General features: G+C 38.2%; 1 protein-coding gene across 1 annotated transcript in view; it reads right to left on the minus strand.

Moving 5' to 3' along the window:
* Positions 1 to 27,649, minus strand: part of JAZF1 (JAZF zinc finger 1) — a 188,377-nt gene that overhangs the window by 62,114 nt on the left and 98,614 nt on the right. The window contains exon 2 of the mRNA XM_015617865.1: positions 21,482 to 21,554. Within this exon, the coding sequence (XP_015473351.1) occupies positions 21,482 to 21,554 (73 nt within the window). The remainder of the gene's footprint in view (positions 1 to 21,481; positions 21,555 to 27,649) is intronic.

Genomic DNA, 27,649 nt, shown 5'->3' on the forward strand with positions numbered 1-27,649 from the left:
TCTAACACACAGACACACACACGTTTATATATTTTATATATATATATATATATGTGTGTGTATTTAAAAAAAAAAAGTTTTAGAAAATAATTATCTGTTTCAAGAACCTACAAAACTGAGATACACCCCACAGAGGAGCATCAGTCTGATCAAAACCACAGAGAATTCCCTCCTATTGCCTCATCATGCTGCGAATCTTCATCAGAACTTAAACCCTTCAGGTAAGGACTGTATTCACACTCCAGGACATCCAGCTTTGGCAACTTACTCAGCCACACAGAAAGAACTTAGGTAGGCTCCAAAAGCATGAAAAACAAATAACCTTTTCATCCTCAAAAAATAATCCAGTGGAGTTAGGATTCCACAAAATACTTCTGCCTGTACAAGCAGGTGTTTTTGTAAATAAATACAGTTCAGTCTTGAGAATCTTCCTTCAGACTTGTGACATTTAGCAGTGTCTTCATGAACAAGTAAGGTAGAGAGAGAGAGAAGCTGAAAATTATTCATCATGGCTTAGTCTTCCTGCTCCCTCAGAGCTTTCCAGGGACCCCTGTATCAGAACAGCATCCAAGAAATTTAAAACACACCCTCATATGTTGCATTAGAGATTTGAAACTGGAAATGTCTGCTCTGATTTTGGCAGTAGTCACTCCATTCCAGCTACCTTCTGGCTGGCTTGAGCTGACAAAAGCATCAGGCTCTAGAGGACACAGTATCAGTCAAAACCCTGTAGTTTATGGGACTGATGTGTATTTGCTTTGCATTGCAGTTTATTTCTGAAAGCACAACTTGGCCACTAAAATGACATGATTTTCTCAACTGCTCACCAACTATTTGGAGAATGCAAGCAGAGCTACAGTCTTGTTACCGAGGATATGGCTGTTTGACCAGTATGAGAAAGAACTACACTATGATGATGTGGGGCATTTGGGGAAGATATTCTTATGTTACTGACAACTGGTCCTGTGTCATCAGCTCCTGCAGAAGAGGTGTGTTCACCATGAAGAAGAGAAAAACAACGGGAAAAAAATACTCAGTTCAATCAATTCCTATTATGAATTTCCTACTCTAAACATTAAAATTCATGTCTTCTTGAAGACAGGAAAGACTGATGAACTGTTTCAACTGATTTCAAAGTGAATGAGATAGATAAAGAGGTAGGCTATGATATCTCTTCTTACCCTAACCAGGAGCAAGTGAGAAAAAAAGGCTTACAGGGCAGACAGGAAACCTAGTAAACACAGGAAAAAGAAAGACTCAAAATGTGGAAAATGAATACTTCAATCAAGATGTGGAATTCAGTAAAGATCCTAAAACAAGAAAAGTCCTTTGCTACATTTTTGTCTGCAGCCATATCTGGAACGGTCACCGTGTCTAAGGTAATTCTGATCTCTGCAACTATGTTCTTTGCCACCACATTCTGTGCCTGGGTTCTTCTTTAATTTTGAGCTCAAAACTGATTTATGGCACCAGCAACTCCAGTGTTGAACGCCGTAATGGACTGGGAACCAATACTGACACTCACGAAGCAAACCTAAAATACTGCCCAGTCTTGCACATTATTTTATAGTTAAGTTGTTTGCTCGGTTAAATGATTCCAAATGCTGTGCAACAAGTCCATCTTACTGTATATGAAAAACTTGTGAAGATTGTATCAGTTTATAAATCAAGAAGATGGAACAAATTCAAGTGTCTATATCAAGTTGCATAACATTCTTCCGATAACACATCCTCTGAAACAGTCCCACAGCAGAGAGGAATATTTGGTTCAGACACCATGGCTCTCTGAAGTGAAGCAAGAAGTTTGCAATTCCAGCTGCAACTAGGATGAAATAACTCAAAAAATACTGGAGAAAAAAGTACAAAAAGCTTTCAAAGAAGATATTTCAGCACGGCATTATTTCTTCTTTCTTAAGTGGGTTCAGTGTAACGACCTGATCTTTGTGCCAACAGTTTGTCAAATTAGTACAGTAAATACTGTAATCAAGTTTTTCACAAGTTGCACATGGCCTGATTTTCTTCAAGGCTGCACTTTAACCCTTAGTGATCATACTTTAAGAGTACTCTTTTTTTCCTCAGAAAAAAAAGTGTTCTAGTTTGCTCTTTAATGGTTGTCTAATTGCTTCCTTTGCTGAACTACAAGCTGTTTTCTGCAGCTTTAGAGGGTGAATACCACCTGTGCGGTTCATACCATTTTCCCTTCTGACTTTAACCCAGAATATGTCTTTGTTCTTTGGAAGCTGATGTAGTTACTGTGGTACTATTACAAAACTTGCATTTGCACCAGTATAGCTGACCCAAAAATATTAGATACTAAAAACCATTCAGTATGAAAGAAATATCAAAATCATATAACTAGTCATTAAAATGATATGAGTCTGGAAGTTTGGCACCACAGATCTGACTAAACGTACTACCCTGTTCCCATTTCTCTTGTGCTCACACACATTTCAAAGAAATAATGAAAATGCTTTTGATTCACATCCACACATACAGAAGGGAAAAATTTGTGCAGCAAACTAGTTGCATCAAATAAAATATTTGTACCGTCAGGCCACATTCAAATAAGGTTTGAATTTGTATTCCCTTAAATATGAGATTACTGAAACCATGTTTGGCATGCAGAAGTGCAGCTCTGTCCAGAAAATACCATGCTGTTCCCCTGGCTGCTTGAGGTATTTTTCATAAACAATATGCTGTATACATCCAACATGGTTTGTATTCTATGAAATGCATCTCAGGCAACAAAATCTACAGTGTCGGTTCTGCAGGATGAGTTCTTCATTCAGACTTCATCCCCATTAGCACAGCTCCACTGGCTCTCCAATATAGCATCTGTACTCTTACACAAGAAGCAGAGAAGGGAGGGGGATTCCTCAGCTGCAGAAGTGGAAGCCAAAAGTGCCAGAACTGAAAGGAGGCAGTCCTTTCTGGTTTACTGCTTCCTTTCCCTTCAGTAGCACAGCACATATATAAAAGTTTGCCTTTGACCCAACTCCTCCCATGCTGCTGTAAGACCACACACCCTCGCCTGTAGCTTGTGGATAGAATCCCACTTCTGCCAAGGGATGGGGTGGCTACATACCAAAGTGAAAAAAATAAAAAGGAAGTTTTATAGCAAAATGCTGCATTTGTTAAGCTCACATGCCTGGGAGAACATATGGCTCTTAATCCTTCATGTTTTTTTAAACTATTAGTGATATAGTTATTAAAATACTTAGTGGTCGCATCTGTAATTGAGATGAATTCCACTGAAGGCATAAACTGACCCGGTTACGTGAGCTGCTCTTACAGCAAACTCTCAGAGGCACAACCCAAAGAACATTCCTCACGCAAACTTGGGTTGATCAGCAACTGAGTATTTGGTGACTGATACTCCAGCTTCTGGTGTTTAAAGTCAGACATACATGACAGACAACTAGGCAAATTTTTTTTATTTTTTTTTTTTCTTCTTTTTTTGTAATTAAGTACAGCATCACTGCTACAGATCATTGCAGTGCCTGAGGGCTTAGGAAATGCAATGTCTTAGAAAAGAACTGGTAATGGAAAGAAAGGATCTTAGCCCAGGGCAAGCAACACATCACAGCAGCAACAGGTTAATCACACAGCCTGTGTTGCATTTAGTACCATGGCAGGCAGCAGGTTGAGGGAATCCATTAAAACCACCTACACAGCACTTGTGAGGACTGATCTGGAAGAGTATGTCCCCTTCTGCAACCCCAGCAAAGAGGCAAAGCGACAGATGGGCAGCAGGGAAGCACACTTCAGGCTGCACCATGCAAGATACGAGGAAGCTGAGCAAGCTGGCTGATTTTGTCTAGCTAGAAGGTTGAAGCATGCTCTACTGAGAGATGTGTACACATCAAAAGGGCAAAAGTCAATGGGTAAAAGTTACTTAGCACAGAAAAATCTCCATTTTATATGGACGAAAGAAGTTTCACAAGAGCTCTCTGGCACTGGAAAATGCTCCCTAAAGAGACAAGATCCTTAATCAGGCTCATCTAACTTTGAGGTTAACCCTATGTAGGGCCAGGGGCTGAATGACAAAACCTCTTGGGATTCTTTCCAACCTAAATTATGCAGTGTCTACAAAGAAGGCAGACATCCATGCTTCCCTAGCAGAAAACGACCTTGTCTTCACATGTCCCTCCCAATAACAACATTTATTTATTCAGTACTGGATCTCATCTTAAAACCAACATATTAGAACTCAAGTGCCTAAAATACAGATCAGTGATTAAAGAATAGTCCTAGACAAAAACACTTTAAAACTTCCACTGTATTCTCCAGCATGTCAAGAGCCCCAGCTTCCTGCTAATGCTTGTGCAGTAGGATTATCCAGGCTCTATCAATTACTCTATCAAAACAGAGCTCTGCTTTGATGTTAAGTACTTTAAGATCCCCATATGGAAGGCAAAAAAAGCTCAGCCCACTCTGCTAATGTAAAATGTTACCTTAGTGAGAGACTAGTACACATTATTTTCTTAGCACTGTACTCCTCCTCTGCGGCTTCATTATGTGACATTTTCATTCATTCCAATATAAAGCTAGTTTCAGAGTATTCAGAGTTGTAACACACAGACATATTAATCACCAGCCTAATACATGTCCTATGTAGTAGCTTTATTATCTTTTCAAAGCAGAGCTGTAAAAACAGAAAAACTGTGATCTTTTATGCTATCCTTTAATAAAGTTATTTTAAAATGCTATAAAAATGGTTTCAGTTTTTTTTTTCCAAGCTACAGCTTAATGCAACTAACTCTTGTACATCCAAAACAGTAAAGTCTGAATAAGTAGCTTTAAAAGTCCCAGCGGACTTGTAATCTAGCAAGAGCGAAGAACTCTAACCACTAGAGACAGAAATGGGAAGGAATCCTGAGTTTCGAGTTACAGAATATGCCTGTTCTTTTGTCATTCTGACCAGGCACCGCCTTGCAAAGTACTCTCACTTCTGTGATAAATTTTAAATGCCTATTCCTGTATGCCAATATTTACATATTTAGAGCAAGGGTGGGCTGCATTTTTTCCTCCCTTCTTCTTCAGGCTCAGTACTGGCCTACCTCCTTAAATCAGAGAGTATTTTACACTCCCTGAGATTGTGTCAATGTAACATAGCTTCAGTAGACCTGTGGTCCTCTTTCATGCAAGGCATGAAACAGGCCAAGCAATTTGTCCTCTGCCAAGACAAACCACAGGGTCTTGAATGCCACAGCACCTCCTTCATGGAGGTAAAGTGCTTCCAACAATATAGGCTGACACCACTCCCTTCAGTCCCTGCTTGTCCTTCTGCAGAGGGATGAGGACATATCCACATACTTCTGGCTTTCAAAAATACCACTTTTCAAAGACAGACCTGAAACTTCAACTCAGATTAGAAAAAAGTGTTATAAAAATCTGTGTCTGTAATAAGAACAAATTAATGGCAGGCTTCAACAATGTCTGGTCATTATATGCCACTGTCTCCTCTGTGGTCTCCTCGAGCGGCAGCAATGCACACTAACTGAAGAAAAAATAGTGTATTTCAGCTATGTGCAATTTTTATACCTATGCCTCACACAAGCCAACACCTCTGGGCAGAGATTTGCAAGAACCACGCAATTCCCCTGGTGGGAAACACAGCTGCGATAATTGCATGAACTGAAGTCAGGCTTGAAAAAAAAGTGTTCCTAAATAAATAAAGATGATTCACTGGCATAAACCCAGCACTATTGCAACAGACTTTCACCAATCCAGCAGAAAAACCCTTCTTCAGCACTGTGTGAAACTACCACCCACCCACTCCATGTGTTGCAGGGTAGGGCTCTGGCCAGCACACTGGTGGGCTTTGTGTGGCTACTAACCCAGAGCAGGAGATGCTTCTGCCATTTTCTGAATGTACTCAATATTTCTTAGATTTTTACCCCAGAGAAAATTATAATTAGAATAGTGAATCACAGAATAAAACTTACACCTCATCAAGTATAATTTTAAATCAATGGGTCTCTCTCAAGAAGTTTTCTTGAGAAGATTCAACAGGATACTACAGGCTTCGGTAGTAAGTTTGGGTTTGGGCAAAACCAAGGTCTTCATAAAAAACTGACAGAGGTGAAAAACAATCTTTCTCAGGGAAGACAAGGACACACATCACTCTGAAGCAGTACAAGGCTCTTGGCCTGAATTAACCACTTGGAAGTATTTTGAGACAGATGTGATCAGCACCTTACCAGAGCCTGTGACCAAAGCCATCTCAATGGTGATCAAGTGGAGATAATGACTGTTATCTTACAGTACTGCGTTGCTAAAAGCAAGTGTTTCTCAGAAAAGCAGCAGTTTCATGTTTTTATCATTCATAAGGCAGATTCCCCCTATCCCCCTTCTCTCTCCTTCTCTCTGTTGGTTTTTTTTTTTACCTTTTTAATTTTTTTAAATCAGAGCTATTCTGAACTTTTGTAAATGAAAACCATTTATCAAAACAAGGACAAAATTTAACTCATACTTTATTGAACCCTTTAATTGGTGGGAAAAAGATGAATTCGTTCACTTTTATTTTTACATCTGGTAAAAAGTATGGAATTCGGGTATTCTGTGCCAAGTTTTGACGAGAAATTATTTTTTCACATCCAAGTAATAGATGACTAGGGAAATGGAGTGGCTTAAAATGCAAATGTGGGGATATTAATTATTGTTGTTATTGGGACATTTACAAGAATAGTGTGGCACTATGTTAGAACCAGTAATGTCTAATCTTTTAAAACTACTGTAACAAAAATAGAACTAGAATAAAATCAAGCATTAAAATGTGAATTCCCATAATGTTTTAGTTTGTTTTGTCTGAAAATTTATTTGAAGTCTGGAAATGCCTGGTGCACATATTTAATATTTTATAACTTAATTTGTCCAACAAGAACGGCAGTATTTTAACAAGGTGAAACAATTTCACGATTAAAGCACTGCCTGCTTCATCAGTAGTAAAGAGTTCATGGAAAAATATCTAATCTTTATAAGGCAGAGATTCATAATTTAACTGCCGAGAACAAATGAAGAGTCTAATTCTTATTTTGCTGCTTTACTGGTAGCATGTGGTGATAGCAAAGTATTAGCATTAAGCCAGAACTTGCTCCCACTTTTCTTTCCAGGCATGTAACAAATATCTGATGGCTATGCAAATTTCACCCAAAGCAAAGTTGTCCCAGATGGCAAGCCATACATTAAAAGGTAAATTACACTAAGCTGAGGCCATCTGGACTAAGAAATTCTCCTGTCAATAGTATTTTCAGCTCGCCAATTCCACCCAATGAAGGACGATATATTACATATGTATTTGAGGTGTGGGCTCTTTACCAAGCAGTATTTTAAAAACCTCAGAAGTTAAAAGATAAGAATGAACTATAAATTAGTTCTGATATTTTCTTGGAATGTAATTTTTAAAGCTCATATAGCTCAGTTTTAGTCATACTATATACATACCATGCATTTAAGTTCATAAATGCCTCTTTTCTGACAAATGGCAAGTCCAGGAAGCCAACAGATCCAATCTATTACATAAATGCCAAGCAAAAAGAATTTGAAATTTGAAAGTAGTCTACCAGCATCTATGCTTTCACAAAACTGCCAGCACTGCATGCTTCCATGCAGACTTTTACCAGAAAGCACCTTGACAGAGCACCTTGATAGGCTGGTTTCTTGTTTGGTTAAACCAGAATTTTAAGGCAAAAGACATGTAGGAAAATGAACAGTTGGGGGCAGAAAAATTAACCAAACCTTTCTAAACTACAGCAGAGTCATCACTTACGTTAGTGAAAATTTCTGCATTTAATTCACATTAAATTGCCTGTCTTGTCCAGTCTTGAAAAACTAATCTCTATGTTATATATTATGGAATTTAAAGTAACATCTGTGTCTTTAAAATTAAATTAACATACTTCTATTTGATTAGCTTATTAAATGTAATTCTCAATATGCTGTAGGAACAGCCACCAACTAGAGAGATGCAGCTGACACCACCACCTGTCTGATATAAAGTCCTTTTTATCATAGACATGGAGGGATCTGTCAGCAGTCAGCCAAAGCATCAGACAGACTAGGAGGTGACACAGGGGCAAAAAAATGACTTGCCTCAGATCACAAAGCAGATAATTGATGGGATGGGGAACAGAATCTGTGCCTTTTGGCTCACAGCTTCATACCTTTGCTCATGGCTTTCCCAAAAATCAAATGATGTGAGGAAAGAGCGGTTTGTAACTTTTACTGCATTTTACAGAAACAGTATTTGAGGAAAAATACATTTAAGTATTTTACATGCTACTAGGAATAATTATTATTCACTCTCTAATTTCCACAGAAAACATTTCTCATTTCATCCCCATATAGGATAAGAAGATCCAAAAGTGTATGTTCATACTTAGTGTCAAGGTTATAATGCATGAACAGAGGTACCTTGTAGATTCCACTCTCTCTGTTTTCCTACCTGGTGAGATCCTATGTTCCTCCTCATTGCAATGAATCCTTGATATCCTGTCACCACGTTTTAACCTACCTGACACCTCTTAAATCACAAGGCTTCTCACCACATCAAATACAAGTCTTCAGCTCTGTCACTACTGTTTCAGTGCACTGAGAAATAGAAATGCTCTCAATTTACTCAGGGAAAAATAAAACCACAACAGAAGCAGAGTCTGAGATGCAATAATTTCATCTTCACAGAAAACTGGGGGGTGGGGGAGTAAGAAAAAGGAGCACAAATCTGCAGTCAGGCAGCAGGAACTACAAGGTACTGGGGGCCAGTTCTTACAACTCTGAGCTGCTTTGGCTGAATTGCTCCTCAGGGATTACCTGGTTTTGTTCTCAAAGCTGCATCACAGACATAATAATGAAATGCTACTTTCTGTGAACTGCTGCTCTTATGTAAAAGCCTTGCCAGTATGCTGTCTTTCTCTATGTACAGTTTCTAGGAAAGTAAATGCTAATGTAATTATCTAGCCAAGTCTTCAGCATCTGTCACTTGAAAACTGGGGTTATAGTTCAGATACTGTGGACTAATTGTTGAAAGTTAACAGAAAACTTTTGGATACAAAAGAAATGGGCACACAAACCCAACTGGAAGACCCACTGTTCAATAACATTCATCCCTTTAGGTACTGTCCTCTCTCATGGATCCCCAGGCCCAACCACAGCTCCACAGACTCGGCTTGCATTGCCTGTAACACACACTATCATCAGGAAGACAGGTGCCAAAGAGACCTAACAGGAAGATTTAATCTGGGAGGTTTCTCAGATACCTGGCTGGTAGTTCTTATTTTAAGTTCCTTCTATACTTAAACTACTTATTACAACTCCCACTGATCCAAAGTCAGTATTACAGCAAGGCACTTAATTTCTCATAGATATTTACTGAATTCCCCAAGGACAAACCAGTAGTTCAGGGAAGTACTGAGAGAAATATTAGAGCGCCAAACACAAGGCCATAGGGAGTTTTCCATTATATGATATGGACAGGAAACAAATTGCCTATGACCAGCAAAAGTAATGGAAACCTGCTTCCTCTAAACTCTTATGTGCTAAGGTTGCTCCAGAGCTGCACTGCCAGACAACAGCACCTGAGTCCTTCCCCTCAGTAACCAGAGCGTTAATTTGGGGCTTTCTTGCCCAGCCAACTAGTTATTAGATGACGATTAGATTAATTTATGTAACTTTTAAGACCTCTACCCTACTGCTTCCTACATATGTCTTGGGAGATCGCTTTTTATTTATCATTAGATTTAGTTTTTTTTCCCAAATATATTACCACACTGGAACTTAATCCAAAGATCAGAACTTCAATTGCTAGCTAATTTATTTCAGCATTGTTGACAGAGAAATAAAAAGGGATGTTTGTTAGTGGCATTACCTCCAAAGAATGATACCAGGTCCTATTCAAACATGCAGCCATCAAACTTTTCCTGTGACACAGTGCTCACAAGAGAGATACAAGCACCAATATCATCAAGTATCTTCTGAGGACTAGCAAACAAAGCTTTTAAGTGACGCCCAGCAGCCAGATGACTTTATTTACCAGAGACAATTCAAAGTGGAAAGCTTTCCTTTTACATCTACTCATCGGGATCCAGAAATGACCCTTCAATAACCCTTCTCTAATTGTTAAAACAAGATACTGGCCTCCACCCATCACATTGAAGAACCCATCTGGACTTAGTTCGTGTATTGTGTCCCTTGAATTCTTCTTTCTTGATATGTTTCATTCATCCTACAACTAAGCTGACCCAGGTTTTTACTCCCCTCAAATACTTCTATATTCAATTAATTTTTTTTCCATCGTGTTTCCCTCACTGAACGACATCCTCCACGAAACTCCCACGTTTGTACCCACAAGGCGAAGTATCCTCAGTTTTGCTGCTTGGCCCTTCCTTGTCCTCTCTTCCCTGTCAACGAAAGACCCACCCTGCATGCCCAGTCCAATCCTTATCACTTGTGCCATAGCTCAATAATGACCAAGTGGGAGTTTCTCAAGTGATGGGAGATCCTGCCCACATCTGCCTTTCTCCTTTGTGCTTTTGGGAGCACAGAGTCTCTTGCTTTCTGTCTCACAGGAATGAGACTTGATGGTACTTTTTTTTTGTCAGACCACTTACTACACTTGACTTTTTACATCACTTGACACGGGCCTCAGCTCCCTTTCACTGAAGTCAGAGCAAGCAACAACCAGCTTTTACTGAAGTCACCAGTAGAGTGAAGTGGGTGAAGGCTGTAACCATACGAAACCAATACATTTCTTGTGGCTCTTTCAATGCACAGTAAGTGAGCACAGATTGGCTGCAAATTCAACCCAGACTTAGAAACCTCAGCAAATGTTCCTGTGAACTTGATCCAGCCCTCAGGTTTGTTTCATCCAGTTTCAGGTTTCATCGTGAAAGTTTTACTCTGCCTTACATGCTACCCCAATAAACCATGCCTCAAACGAAATAGGGACATCAGCAAAAATGAAGAACTCATCAGATAGTGATGTTTTAGTTTTATCCCATATGTAAGAACATGCATTGACAAGCAGTATGTATACAATTACTGCTCTTGCAAATCAAAAATTGTTCATGGTAATTGACTTATACTTTAGCACAATTTCTGCCAAGAAACTGTTTTCAAGAAAGGTGGATGGAATACCTCTGTGCCATAGTTCTTCTCTTTCCCCATCACAATAATATACTAAGAAACTAAGCCTTTTCATCACAACCTGTGCATAAAAACCTCCAGCATGCTTTTTAGACAGTCAGGATGTGAAATAACGAAGTCCAAACTTTACTGAAGCAGTATTTTCTGTCTGCATTTGCCATCACTGAGGCAGCAATAGAAAAGAAAAAATAGTAATAAGGAAACTGAACATCTTTTATGGATCACATGAATGCAAAGCCAAAACACATGTAATTGCCTAGCTCATTGAAAGTACAACATCTTTTCCTATAAAGCTTATACTACTGGCAATGTTTCCTCATGTCTCAATCACTTTAAACCAATAATTAAAAAAAAAGAAAAGCCTAGACTCACAATACCTTTAGGAGGGCATGTAGATTGAAATTTTATATTGCATTTCATGTAAGCAGAATTTTTAAAGTTTCTTAGTCTGAAATTAAAGCAAAATCCATGTTACATTAAGTTTTGGGAATTATTTCATTCCTGCACAAAAATATCGTTAAAGAAAAAAAAAAATCATAATTTTAAATCAGGTAGGAAGATCGTCAGCTGTGCTCTCTCACAAGAAACTAAGTCACTCCTCATTTATACATGTGATTTGTAGGAGTATTCAATTAGAAACAGTGACAGGTAGTTTCCTATAACAGATTTCAAGTCAATGTAGTAATCAAGGGCTCTTACAGGATTGAAGCCTAAAACGAAATCCCTTCTAACTGAAAGGGATGCAGTTTGGTTTCCAGCAGAGCAATGGTTTTGTCTACAATCCCCAGCCTAGCCAGGCTGAATTACACTGCTCTAACTGAGCCAGATGGGTGAAATCAAAACTACCAGCAACATTAAAACATGTGATGCAAATGAACAATTATGTGCACAGGACCTTAGGTGCCAATAAGAATAAATGAGATTGCACTTCATGGAGCATGAAAGAAATATTAGAAGTTCTTTACCTATTGAAGCTTCTCATACAAGCATGAAGAAGAGTATGTTAAATTTATATAACTGCACTATAGGTTTCTACAAACCTTTTTCCAGCTTTCTGCATTAAATGGCAAAAAACAACAACAACAGGCAGCCTCTAAGAGCATTATGACTAAGTAAGAGAAATCAGTAGAAAATAATTATAAAATAAATAAGGGAATATACTTTACATGGGAAAATTATTGGGAACAGGAAATCTAAGTACTCCCCTGTGTGTTCTTAAAAGCCTCCACAAAATGTTGTTTTTCAGTATATTTAGCAGATTATGAGAATTACATTTACCAAGAGGTATTTTCCTCATTATTTTAAATGGTAACACGCTTGGTTTTATTTTTATTAAAGAACTGCTACATAGCGCTGGGTGAAAATTCAGGGCATTTCTACAATCTCAACATTGGTAACAGATAATATTTCTGTAGTTGGTCAAATCCCAAAGATCACATTAAAAGCATAAGCTCAAAGTTTTTGTGCTAAAAATATTCAAACCAGGCTTTTATACCCACGTTCTGTGGTTAAAAAGTCAGCATCAGCCCTGGTAATCCTCAGCATGGAGGACAGGATCTGTTCAGCTACCTCTTGCAAACAGACTAACCTGGTTTAAATTGCTTCACAACTTTTCCTAAATACTGACCTTCTAGAAATGGCAAGTGAGCAAATGAAGTAAGAAACAGTAGAGAGGGAAGTCACACATAAATGCCTTGACTCACCTAGAACCAGGATGTTTTGGGCTAGGTTTTTTAACACTTTATTGAGCATATTTCACACTGGAAGCTACTGCAGGGAAGGAAACTGTTTTCAACAAATACTCAAGTTTTGTTGAATTTACTTTACATTATGTGTAGCAGCAGTGGAACTTAATAGCACAAATTGTTACCATCATCACAGGTGAACTGGATGTTAAGAGGAATGGTCCTGCTATCCACACTATAAAAGCAAGTAATAAAGTCAGCCTATTCCCAGCTCAAAAGTGCTTGTGAAAGGGTCATTCAAGGCACATGGTCAATTCCCAGCACTGATGGTGGCAGATATGAAATGTTACATGCAACTTTGAAACAAGTCACCTTTTTTTGCACCTCCATGCAGAATCCAAAACTACATCCCTCTCTGTTAGGGTGTCTTGCTCATAAATTACAAAATTATTAAAAAATTAAAATTAATTAAAAATTACTCTAATTAGAAATTACTAGATATTAAACAGTCATGCAAAGCAAAGCCACAGCAATTCCTCAATAAATCAAGGACAAATCAGCAGTGTCTACCCCTGCAGCCCATCTCCACTTGTAGATGTTATTACTGCTGTAATTATTTCCATCTCTGCCTGTATCCTCATATACCACCTGGGGAAATACTTGTGCCTGATTTTAAAAAAAAAACAAACAACAAAACAAACTCTACAAACAAACCCCCAACACTAACAATGAAAGAAAACCTTTCTCAGTTGTCTGAAAAATTGGAACAAGAAATCTAGTGTCTGCAAAATTGTACTGCTTTGGGGAAACTAAGACTCAGAAAGTACTAAATCAGCCTAAGTAATTGTACTATAACTGAGCCAAATTAATTAAATAAAGCCTCCCTTTAATAGCCTTTGTTTGCTGAGCCAAGCAAGCTTTTTGAGTGTTTCAGGTCACCATAATCCAACATACGTTACTTAAACAATTTGTAATATGTAACGTACACAACTATTGCTGAAGCGCATTGAATTAGACTTTAGAGTTTCAGAGGTCAAAGACAGGCTACTGTCCACCTCACAAACACATTTAACAGCTGTACATCAGAAAAAAACCCATGTACTTGCATCAGTTTCAGGGTTCTGCTACGTCTTGCAAGTTCTCACTTTTACATCCTTCTAAATTGTCTTCATTGAGTTGTGGATGTTTCAGAAAAATCTAAGGGCAAGATCAGAGCAATCTCTTCTCTGCTTTTATATTCGTAACAAAAATCCAGTAAGCCCTGTGGTTTTCCTACTGTCTCTACATTGTCAAAAAATATTTTTTGATTACATGATACCATACTATTGTGGCAAAATTAAGTGGATTAAACAAAAATCACAGATGATATGCCAAGGCATCTTCCTCTCAGCACTTTTTTAGTTTAGGAGAGCAGTCGCAAAGGAAAACTAAAAACCAAAGGAACCTTTTCATATTTCCTTCGTTTTCATCATATTAAAACTTCCTTTACTATATAACACCTGCTCACAATCAGGGCAGTCAAGCTTCACTAATTCCTTATCATAACATATACCCTCAGTGCTCTCTTTCACCCTTACGTTTCATACCCACCAGTTGCTTTCAGATGGCTTCAGTTTTTCCTTTCATTTTATTCTAGCATGAAGACTAGTCAGGATTCCAGTGCACAACACAGGTTCCTTTCAGCTCTGTACTGTAGGTGCTTAAAGACTGCTATAAACTGTGCTATTCCAGTCATAGACCTAGGAGAACCATCTTTCAAAAGCATTTTGCTGGTGGACTCCAAAATTCCCTTGCTGGCCTGCTAAATGCACCCTTGGCCTCAATAAGAGAAGAAACCAACTCTGTCAAGCTCTCCACCTGGTCTCCATTTCTCGGGACACTGGAGTATTGTGGAGGAAGTGGTGGGATAAGGAATGCATCTTTGCAGGATATAAAATTTTCTCTCTGGCTCAGAATCAAATTGAGAGGTCAACCCAACCGCAAACGTATTTAATGAAAATTAAGGCTGAGACTAACACTTTGGAGTAGGTTTCACATAGCGGAAGATGACATCAATGTTCTTTCCTCACGAGCCAAGTTCTCCAGCACTAAGAATATTCTCTCATCTGCACTTAATCTCTAGTCTAGGCTACAGGCTGTCCTAAAGCATGACTTGGACAGCCTTGGTATGCGACCTCCAAATTGGGGCCCTACTTCTGAATGCCTACGGCAATGCACAGACTTTGTGCTGTGACTCTGTTTGATATGTGGCCTTTATGTTTATGGGCCCCATCTCTCACCGAATTCCAGCAAGATTTTGCAAATGAGAGCCCTTATCTGGAAGTGTTACATGCAAAAATGAGAATGAGGTAGAAGAGAGGGAAACATCGAGTGTCTTTAGACACCTTAGGAATTATGGATATAATTTGTTGCATTTTAATAAGTTAGTATTAATAAGTTAGTATAGAGATATTCACTAATGGAATGGATCTTAATCATCAATGTGCTCACATCACTAGAAGCTAACATAGGGGGAAAAAATTCAATAATTTGCAATTATTTGAAAATCTAATTTTAAGTTTTTCTAATCCTAGACATGCTTTTTTGCAACATATCTAAGTAGGTAGCTTTACAATGCAATATTATTACTTTTTAAAAATCAATTATATTAGACAAAGAAGCATATGTACTTTTGTACACATCAGTGATAAGTAGATTTTAAGTTCATAAAAAGACCAGGCCACAGTCAATGAAAATTACCAGCAGCTGGTCTGGGCTGCCTTGGGATTCCAGGGATGGCACGTTTGCCAATCTGCAAGTCATCACATGTAGCTGAGATTGTCACAATAAGCTTTTAGCAAAACACTGGACAGTATGAACCTTTCCTAAGAAGTTATTTACTCAGTCTGTAATTTTCTCCTGTGCATGTAATGTTCTGTTGCTGTTGTTGATGGTGATTTAAAGAAAATAAGCTTACCAGGATAGGAAGTAAATAGCTGTGTATGTCAGACATTTTTTCTAAATGGTAGAGACGGGAAGAACAGCCACTATTTTCAGCCATTTTAACTCAGATTGTACTTGAAAAGTAAACTAATCACCATTGTAAAATGTTTGCTTATTCTTCACTCATAAATCAAAGCATAATAGTTTCTACAAGTTCTTATTTCTGCAGATGATCTGAAACCGGGCACATTAATGTGTTTTCCAAATAGCTCTGCAAATGTTAAGTAATTGCAATATAAACAATGCACATACATGTGTTATTGCCAGAGTCTAGTAAGAATTAGGACCTTACTGTGGTGTGACGTAGAGAAATAGATACTGAGAGCCTTATTAGCCCACATAGCTGAAAAAAAAAAATCTGAATATGCTTTTTTGTGCAGCCAACACACAGTCATTCTGAGAACATTAGTATTGCTTAGGATCAAATTTAAACATTACAGAAATGAAATGCCTTCTTTTTAAAGCAAGTGACAATAAAGTATTTCTCCTTCCCCTTCCCTAAATGCAGTGACTTGTGCAAGAGACCTATGCAAAAAGCTGGGAATTGAAACAGAACTGGCCAAGACAAACAGTGCCAGGAAGATGTTCTTTTCATCAATTTTGGCATGCCACGTTGACAAAAGATGAAGAAATGCCACCAGAGACAAGAATTCTGAAAATCTTGAGGACTTTTCCTGACAACTCTAGTGCTTGGTAACTAAATTACACAAAGGTGTGCACACATTCACTTGCAAGAAATGATGCTGACTTGGCAATGCTTCTTTCACTTGAAATTCATGGGGTGGAAAAGAAAAGGAAAGGAAAAAACCTGAGTCTTTCACAGAAGAATTACCATAAGAAAGCTAATTCCTTCTCAATTAAAACAAAAAATCAACCCCACAACTAAGACACATTCTTTCAGTGTTCTACATTTAAGTTCACCACATAATTTTTATTTCAAGGCATGGTATTAAGGCTTTTCCTTAAAGTGCCAATCTGCTTTTTGATCTTTACTGCTGACATGAAATAGAAGAGCTGTACATCATATAAATCTTCAGCTTTGCTGGGCTTGAAACTGGTAAAGAGAGAAAGAGAAAACAAAGCCATCTGCATAAATCCTTCCAAACCAAAAGGCATTCCCCTTATCCTAACTGTCATTCATTTCTGCACATCTTGTTTGAATTATCATCTGAAGTTTGTCTTGTTCCATCTCCAGAACAAGTCAAATAGCAGAGCATAAAGATATGGCTACATGAATAAAACCATATGATCTATTTGGTCACTGTTAACTTAAAAATAGGCTTACACAGAAAAATATTATCTGGCAATTGACATGTTACTTTGATCCCGTTCTTTCTGTATCCTGTCACATGCATTCAATCCAGCAGCTACTGGAAGCATTGGCATGCACCTTCAGCGTGATGAGAACCAACAATCCAAGGGAATCACTGCACTTTTACAAAGTTATGATATTCAATTCAAATGAGACAGCATCATGTTACGGGAAGGAAAAGTTAAATTTTAATACGAAGAGGAAGAACTGTAGTACTAGGCATTATAAAATGTAGCAAGTCTTAACAGGTGATACAGCAATACTTTTAACAGCTTCAAGGGCTCATATGTTCCCATGCAGAAAAACTCATCTATAACAGAATTCCTGAAATGGCAAAGTCTGCCTTGTCCCTACCCTTCTGCTTCTAAATCATGGCATGAGATTTAAGACAGTGTAGGCTATACCAAAAAAAGTTAGATTAGCTCTTAGTTATACCTTTTTTTTAAAAAAAATTGCTTTTTATTCATTCAAAAAAACAAATTAACTATTTTGAGATCAAAAATCAATTTTAAGGGGTTTTATATATTTATTGGTAGAATGTCTCAATCTGTTACATACCATGAATGATACAACTTCAAAGTGGAAATATTGTGCCTGAAATAATTAGAAAGACTTGAAGCTTGATCTACTGTTTATCAGGTGAATGATGCAGGGAGTTTTATCTTTTAGAGAAAGATGCTCACCATTTTCCCATCAAGATGAAATTTTTTTAACCAAAGTAATTACTGTATCTAAGAAAAATGTATTTCATGGAAACTGCATTAAATACAGAATTAAATGTTCTTTTTATGATATATGCTTCCAATAATACAAGTTACTATGGTACTTCCCATCCTTCATATTCAAGGTGAAGAGAATTGACTCCAATAACTTATGCTTTTTTCTTATTTCTGGTACTCACAATCTCAAAGTTGAAATATCCCCATTAAAACTTAATCATAAAGAATTTTTCATTCACTAAGTTGGGAAATAAAAGCTTTTTCATTATAAACGTTTTTTAATATGACCTTTTCAGACAAAGGAATTATTTGTATGCCTTTATTGTCTTCTCACTTGTGCTAGTGATATTGGTATGTTTATTTTTCTGTTTTTTTAAAAAAGCCCAAACATTCCCAAAAAAGCTGCTTTCCTCATTAAAAGGCAACCAGCAGTATCCACATAAAAAAACCTTTCCAATATTAGAACAGTGAGAAGTCTCTCTCCATTAGACTGCACCAGTCTAAAAGCCTTGGCTGTATGCTGCAATGCCAGGTAATACAGCAACCTCAAGAGCCATCATCACCTCTACAGACCCAGAGTAACACACTCAGAGGCACAAACAATGCTATGCAGATTCCAATAAAACACCAAGCAAAATTCATAGTCATGTTTATTAACTTAAAGCTATAAAACCTGCATTTAAGAAGCAGTATGAGCAATATTAATCACTGTGGCTAACTTCTGCATTTCAATGCAATACAAAATATAAAGGTGTCCTGACCCATCTACAAAGGAAATACCTCTAGCAAGTACTGGAGGATGTTGGCCCAAGTGCTCATTTGCAACTATTCCTGACAGATCACAGCCAGTATTCCATTCTTGTAGTAGCACCACTGAACTCCTTGCAGACAAACCTCTCCTGTATTTATAGGACGGAAACAGATTAACTGCATCTGCTTTGGCTGTAGTGTGCCTTTTATTGATTCCAATTCTGACTTCTGAGAAACCAAACCAGAAGAAAGCAGGGAATAGCCATCAATACTGGGGACTGCACTAAGGCTACACTAAACTGTCTGAGAAAGGGATTTGTGGCAATTCAGTCAGTGTCTGAGGGAAGTGTTTGATGTAGCAGTAACAAACCATTATGACCCATAATTTATATTTTGTCCAGCAGTTTTAAAAGGAACGTTATCTGTCTACATGAGGATCACACTCAGTATGGAAGCAGCATCTGTGTGTAGTTACTGAAAGCTGTAATGGTAGTAAATCTCCGGCAGAGAAAGAGATGGAGCCTTATAGATTTAGACATCCACAGTCTGAGGGCTGTCTCAGAACTTCAGAGCTCAAACAGTATTGCCGTAATAATATGCCTGAGAAAATAACCAGGGATAGAAGGGAAATGGAAACAAGAGTATGTTTCAAGTTGTAAACAGAGACTCCAGTACCCTTCCCTCTCTACTATCTGTTTTACTGATACTTTATCCTCCCAGCTATCAAGCCAGACAACCCAGATTTATGTTTTGTTTTACCTCATAATAGCCACCATACAACAGGGCAATGGGCAGAGCATAAAGCACATCCATTTAATCTACCACAACATATATTTAGTGTACATTTTATCATACAGTTTTGGCAGTCCCTGAGAATCAGATGTCCCTATTTTCCCAGGCTCCACGAGACCGTATGGCCCACACAGAACATATTGAATATAGAAACTTGCAGAGGAAGATTGTTTTAAGGTCTGTAACTCACAGCAGGAACTGAGCTAAGTTCAGTTCCACTTGGAAGCCATAAAAGCATGGGTTTAAAAAAAGTGCAGCAGTATCTGGTGTTTGATATCTAACAGTATGCAACATGTTTATGACATGTATTAGGCTACAAAATCTGAGTTCATAGCCTGGGACAACAAAGCAGAACTCAGCTCTGGCATATGTAGTGGGAAATAGAAAGGCATGTCTTGTACTGTAATGGATATTGCTGCTCCCTCAAGAGCTTGAGTTGCATAGAGCAGGTGGTTCAATGAAAGATACTTTGGAAAAAAATAAAATACAATTAAAAGAGCAGCTAAATAGCAGCTGGTTCAAGCACAGGTCAACTCAGATTCAGTTTTACTATACAAACAACACAGTTTGATTCTCCAGAATTATTTTTCAGAAATGACAGAGTAAGAAAGTTTGGACAAAATATGTAGCAAGTCAAACTGTCTCAGTCACACAGAACTCTGTTTAAAGGGTACAAAAAATAATGAAATCTAGATGAGGTATCACTTTCAAACTACTTTAAAAGGAGTCTGATTCCAAACTGGACAATCAAGTCCCACTGTCTTAAAACAAGTCCCATGGTCTTACGTATGGTCTGAAGTATGTGGTCTTAAAACAGCTTTTCCCTATTTCTTAAAAAAAAACAACAAAAAACCTTCCCCCTCTCTCACATTAAGTAAAATAATCATAGAAGCAAAAAGAGAAAACACCCAAGCATGATGATGGAAAGAGGGAAACATATCATCACGTTCAACAGCATACCAAGCCTACACATTGGAAAAAAAAAAGTTTTATACATTAAATGAGATCAGCAGAACTAAGTGTTAAAAAGGGTCATGGCCAATTTCAAAATATGCTTTAAGAGTCGGACTGTCTCCAGGAAGAAGAAGAGTTACTTGCCAAGTAGGAAATCATGTCAATACTGGCTATTCTTAATCATCATAGTCTCATGTAGTGGAGAAAATGTAGTCATTTCACCAAGTGAACACCACTTCTTACTTCCATACTTAGAAGTATTCTTCCCCCACACACTCACTGACATTTTTTTGCTACAGCAAACATTATAGAAAGTCAAAGAGTGTATTCTGTGTTTTTAGAAGTTTGTTGGTTTCTGCTTTTCTTTCGCTTTTTCCCATTTTTAAAATGAAGTAGAATTCGAAATAAAAGTTTTGCGTGACCCATGAGAGTTTGAATCAACTCAGTCTATGCCAAACTAAATCTTGGGTTAATCTTCCAGGCTTACAGGGTTACAAGTTTGTATCTCATCCTCTAGACAAAAAAGATTAAAAAGCAAACTTGTCTTCTATGTATAGAAAGCAATAATCCATGCTGGAGTACCCCAGAGGTTTCAGTACCACCATCAGTCAATAACTGAAAAGCTGATGCCCTGTTACTTAGAAAAGTGCTTTTAAAACTGTTTAATTTCTTAATTGCTTTCAAGTTTTGGGTTATACAGGGCTGGTAAGCAAGATTTTAAAAGATATATATTGTGGCTGAAACACTTCTGAAGTTCTGTAAAAAATGCATTTATATATTGAACTATTATCAGATAGAACTTTTTTAAAATCAAAAGTGAAATCTTTCTTGACTCACTTGTGTGAAGTACAATGAAATGGAAAACTAAGCCAAGAAAATTATCTTGTTTGGCATGAGATTTACCTAAAACATAAAAAGCTATAACCTCATTCTTAAGTATTTGAGCAGTGCAGCTGAAGGGCTGCTTGTGCCCTATGCAGAAGTGATTAAAAATTTAGTTACATTTTAATTCAACTGTTTCTCCAAAAGAGGTGTTTTGATAGCGTCATGATGCAAAACAGAGTGCATCCATAAGCATGCCATTTTGGGAGAATATATACTATGCAAACCAAGATCAGTTATACCTGAAAAATAACCACTCTTACCTGTTAATGTAACTTAGAGCAACATAGGTGGGCTGCTGAAGTTCTTGTTTCTCTAATACACGTGGGTCTGTATCTGGAATAAAGAAATACATACACAAAATTGAGCTTTCAGTATTGACACTGAAATTAGGGGACTGAATGCTGCAAAGTGACCTCTAAGTGGACACAAGAGGTCCAAAATAGCCCAACCCAGCTTATCCATAGAGTACACTTAGCACAGCGCAATCACTCGCTCATTCATTCACAAACACACTGTTGCATTGCTTTACACAAGAATTTGAAACATCAACAGTGATGTCATTTCCAACTGTCACACAAGCTTTCACAATCCCCCTCATAAATATTAGTTTTCACCGCTTTCCATGACTTATGGTGTTCAATGGCTCAAGCCTGCTTCTTTTTTAATGTAGCTATTTTAACATTTTAAGATGCTTCAAGAGTGATTAGATCTCTTCTGTTGTGCCTTGAGACTTTCCTTCTGCATCTCTGAGCTTTGTTCTCTCCCTTCTCTACAGCATATTTTCTGAAGCTCTGAATCAGAAAAGTCATACAAAAATGGTCTTGAAGCAAAATGCTTGCCAGGCAGAGCACTGCCCACCAAAAGGCCTGAAGCAAACACATCCAAACTCCCTCGACCACTAACTTTCTCACTCAGAGGAAAAAATATGTTTTCAATCACTGTATCCATTGTCCTCTGCAGTTAAGCTGTGCTTTTATCTAACAAAGGAGTTTTGGTTGGAATTTCTGAAACCAAAGCCAAGGGAGTATGTCCAGAGTTTAGACAGTTTTCTTATACCAAAACCCAGGGTTATATTAAAATTTCAAATACAAATTTGCCCTGCATAGTTGACAGGCACCTTTAGGAGCTGAGCATAAACACTCTTCAAAAGTTCCCAATGGGAAGTGTGCATCCTGCCTGTGCAGATAACTACATAGTCATTAACAACATGTTTTATGTGTTACTTGAAAACCAATTCTATGTGTAACTTCTGCATTTTAACTATCAAGAATAAAAACTGCCTTCACCAAATGGCTCCCCACAGCACTGCTGATATCCATCTTTTATTTCTGAGAACCATCTACTTTGTGCTTGGTGAGGGGGGCGGGGTGTGGGGCACTCCAAGCAAATCCTGTATTTTGGATTGTTTCTGCTTCCTCCTACAGCTTTTAAGCATTGTTAATGTTTAAAAACTCATTATCTTGATAAGCACATTAGTTTGACTTGATCAGTTGCTTTTGGTGGTTTTTGTGGGGTTTAAAATAATTATTTTGAAATCTGTCTCTGCTGCCATGCCTTAAAGAAGATTTTTAACTGAATTGAACGTGGAAGGTGCTTGAGGGGTGGTGCATTTGTCAAACCACTGCTGAAACAGATAATGTCTTTATTCAAGAAAGGAATCCCCTGCCTGCCTCTCTAAGCTCAGACAGATCCTAATCTTTTTCCTTACACTTGCTCCTGCACAGCTTAGGCTGCAGGATTTGCTAACATGCCTTTATCAATATATCCCTGAAGAGATAAATAACTAAGAAAGTTCAGTGAAGAGGGATAAATGTACAAGTGCCAACCCAATCAGCAAACCCAAGCCTGTTGTTCTTAAGAGGAACAGATCCTGCTGGTGCCTGGGGAAATTCTGCAGTAATTGCCAGCACGTCACATTCCATATGAAGCTAACCAAAGACAGCAAAGCATCAGTGATCTCCCATGCTGTCTAATTCACTTCTCTGAGGAAGTTAGGTTCACACAACATACAAAGATCTTTTACCTGCCTTTGTTTCTATAAAACCCACCATCATTTAGCAGGCCAAGCATACAACTACTGTCATGATGAGCTCTCTTAGATTTACACCTCAGTGGTGCGTGGCCTGCCATGAAACTGTCTCGATGCAGAAGGTCTGCAAGGCACTAATCCCAGCCAGGACTATCTGAGAACTGCTGCAACCCAAGTTCAGGCATCTGTGGTTAAATGACTATGTCTTTGCTAATCCAGTTCTTAAATGGGATTAACCTCCACCTATAAACAACAGTTTCTGTGGCTGAAGGAGACAAAATTGGGGCTGGTTTACATCAGAGTGCTGCACATTATCTGTGGGAGAGGACAAGGAAAGGCTCTAATGGAGAGTCCCCTGCAATTCCCGCAGCTTGCCAGCAGCTCCCCATAACACCAGCTGAAGATGAAAATACGAAGACAAAAACCAAAAGCCCCATAACTTTTGTAGGAGTGTGCTATCAAAGCAGAGAGCAATTTGCCTGCTGGCACCTGGAGAAAGCAGACTCCCGTCTGTCAGAATGTGCTGCCTGACACACAAGTAACACAAGGCAGATTCTATTCAATATATCTATCTATCTATCCCTTCCCCCTCCATGTATCAGACTTCACATGTTTTTAGAGTCAATTATGCTGTATATACCAATTCCACAAAATAATCCAAGCCACAGTAAAAAAATCTTGTATGAATTTAGCACTTAGAATGCTTGACACATTTCTATTCCTCTTGCAACCAAGTGCTGGGTTGCCAGTCATGAGAATGCTGCATTCACTTCTGCACTGCAGCAAGAACTACACATAACACTGCTGGGTTTTATTTCTCTTCCTCAGCTATAATACCAAAAAAAAAAACAACACTAAAAAAACCCCAAAAAACAGAGAAACTTGTTCTGGGGCCAAGGCCCTCAGAGAAGAAGAGAAAAGAGGAGAAACCAGACCAGCTGTGCCACAGGTGGAAGCAGCCAGGAGGCCCTGGCACAATCCTTCCCCATTTGGGGGGCATGAAAACCACACTGCATCCACCTTCTGCATCCACCTAAAACCTGCATGGCTGTGCTATCCAGGCACATGCACATTTGGGTAACCACTACCAGTTTTTTTCTCACTGTCTAAAAATGCCACCATTTCATTCCTTTCTGCCTCCATTCCCTCTTCCTCTGCCCAGCCTCAGACAGTGCCTTTCCTCTCTCCTGCCCCCTCCTAACTCCAATTCTTCCTCTATATCCTGCCCTCCATCACTCTCTACTGCTTTCACTGGTATGCTCCCCTCCTAAAATGTCCCAACATAAGAGCATGTGAAAACTTTCACAGAGATGTCTAGAACCACTTGTTCACTCTTGTGCCACAGGACTGCACACAGATGCAATTCATTCCCTGGACTGCCCTTTTTCCTTCTGCCCCAGCCTGACCCCTTCACCCCCTTTATTTTATTTTACTTCCAATTTAGTCAGTCTCTGCTTATATTCCTGATATTAGTTAGCACTCTTTGGAGAAGAGTGAATATACATTGTTAACAACTACAAGAAGATCACAACTATCTCAGACTTGATACAAAAAACCCCAGTAATTAGTGCATTTTTTTCTTCCTCTCTTTTTTAAGGAATAGCAAGTAGATCTCTACAGTGAGTTTAAGCAGCAGTATTCCCTGATGCTGAACCTTCAAGCCTGGACTTCCAGCACTTTGCTTTTCTCATGCCTAAGCACATTCATACAGACACTAGCAATGTTTTCTAATGCCACACATGCTGCCCAAAGCTTGTCTTTGAACATGTCTTTGCCCCACTGAGCAGGATGTTATGCATCAGCCAATGCTCTCCCTTAATCTGACTCAGGAACGAGGAGCAGGGGAGACCAAAATTTCTTGTCAATCTCACAAAAATGGCCCTGTATAAGGTGACAAGTTTAGTCAATGGTTCTTCTAACTCACATAGACTGGTAAAAGTCAGCCAAAAGTAGCCTAAATAGTTTCCAATCAGACACCTATAATGGATTAAACAGTCATAGATGCCAAATTTCTTCTTGAGAATATTTAAGCAATATAACTTAGGGCTGATCTGAGTTCCCTTTCTTGTAAGAAAAATATCCAGAGCTTATGGGGATCGATTGATTAACATTACTTTAACTACTTACTCTCACTTCTTGAATTAACAAGGGCTGTCCAAGACTCACTGTTTCATTGGTTTTGCAGTAACACTTTAAATCTGGTAGAACAAATTGTCACCCGCTGTACATTAGCTGCCCTCATTATGTGTCTTTTATAAGCATTGTGTGCCACTGATTTCATTCCACAGAGGGAAGAATTTCTGTAATGCTGTATTTTTTAGCTATGACCCCCTCATTTACTATGGTGCTACATTTTTTTTCCTTTCTTTTTTAAATGAAACATTATTAAAACAATTCTTGTCTTATACAAAATACATCAGAATTTTGTTCTGCATCCCAGAACCTCACTATTTAAAAGACTGAAGTGTGAATGCTAACATCCATGAAAGAGACAGAATTACTCAGTCATCTGCAGGATTAGAGCCCTCCAATTTCTGACATCCACAACCTTTCCTACTGGACAACTAGACAAGTAGTATGAGTGTATAATTAAGGCTGAGAGACCATAAATTGCACTAAGCCATCTTTGAACTGTTCACACAAAGCCAGGCATTTTCTGTGGAGTATGTTCTAACAAAATAAATCACTGACTACTGAAGCATGCTATGATTACTAAATCACCTCACTACACAGAAATAACTTGCAGCCTGAAAGCACTGCAAAATCCTAACATGGCAAAATATCTTAAAGACAGCAAGTAATAAACAAAGACATACACATCCTGTATAAGTGTAATCTTTAATTATATAACTTGGTTCTTCATTAATATTTCTGCACAAAAATACATGCCACATCTTCATTGTATATAATGCAGCAGTAAGTTTTTAGCCTACAAGACACAAGAAAGTTATCAGAAGCAGCTTCACTTTCCTAAGAGCCCTGGTTTTAAATCACTGTGAAAGATCACTTTTCACCTTACAAAATGCTAAGAAATTCCAGTGGCATTATTTTACAACCTTAAGCTTTCTTCTTATGGGGACCAGGAAAGGTCACTACCACTAGAAAAGTGGTAAAGATAGTCTAAGAAGAAAAATGATGACCTAAAGGTGGTAAAAATTATACTGCTCTTCAACATCTTGAGTATGAACTGGCCAGTCCTGTTTTTACCCCACCCTGCCACCATTTAACAAAAGCAGAGGTTGAGGTCAAGACTGACAGAAGTCCAGGTGCCTAAAGAAGGAGATCTGAATCCCTGCTCACTTACAAATGCAGTGATTGGATTGTCAAAATTTTTTGGTAGCTGTAATCCTCCAGCAGATTTCACAGACCAACAACCTGAGTAGCTTCTTTATGGCTGATGATTATCCTTTTATCAATCTTTGTCATAGGGTGCTTGCTCTATGCTAATTGAGTGTGGGGGTGATTATTAGGGAACGAATTTCAGCCTAACAAACTGAGGTCTCTCAGTGAGCTCCACTGAACCTCTGCTGAGGTGAGAAGCACAAGACAATTCACTGATGTTGCAGATACTACTTTTTGGAGGGAAGGGTTTAGAGATGTCCATATCTTAGAAAGAACTAGGTTTGAAAAATATGTCTTCTGTAAGTCATATCAATTTTATACCAAATAGTTACAACAAAAGCAAAAAGGCAAAACTCCTCTTGCCAACCCAAGCGTCTTATTTCCATTTCCATTTAATCTCTAAAAGAGTAACAAAATGCTTTTAATGTAATGAAAATAATGACCCTGAAAAGGATTTTAAAAGGATTTTAAAAGCACATGTTTGCAAGGACCGAGGACTTGCAAGTCTCTCCCAAGTCACTTGGAGATGTTAATGATAATCTCATCTTTTTTGTGCAAGATCACACTGGGGTAAACTGCCAACACAGAGGTTCTCCAGGCTCAAACCTGACTTTGCCAGAACATCCATACACATGTTCCGCTCGCCCACCAGCAGGTTCACAGAGTGCCTGTCTTGTATTTAACTTGGCCTTGAAACTGGCTGATATAAGTCAGCTCAGCCAGTTAATTAAAACATACACTTCCCTTGAAACTAGCTCGCTTCACTAATGATGCCAAGGCAAATATTTCTGTTGGCTTCCTCAAAAGTCTGCAATTGTTCCTATGTGGATGTAGCTTAAAAAGCCAGAAATAGATAAATTCAATGTTACTGGAAATTGCTCCCCATCTAAAACCTCCATTACAAGGAAAGCACTATGAGTTTCACAGTATCAACTCCAACTGCAACGTTATTTGTGTCTTCTTACAAATAAAAAGAAAAAAAAAATCACAAATTAACACTGTGCCTTAATTATATCTTTAATAGGAAAAAAAAAATCCTCCTCTATAAAAAGGAGAT

The sequence above is a fragment of the Parus major genome, chromosome 2 (assembly GCF_001522545.3).
Source record: "Parus major isolate Abel chromosome 2, Parus_major1.1, whole genome shotgun sequence".
Classification (NCBI taxonomy): Eukaryota; Metazoa; Chordata; class Aves; order Passeriformes; family Paridae; genus Parus; species Parus major.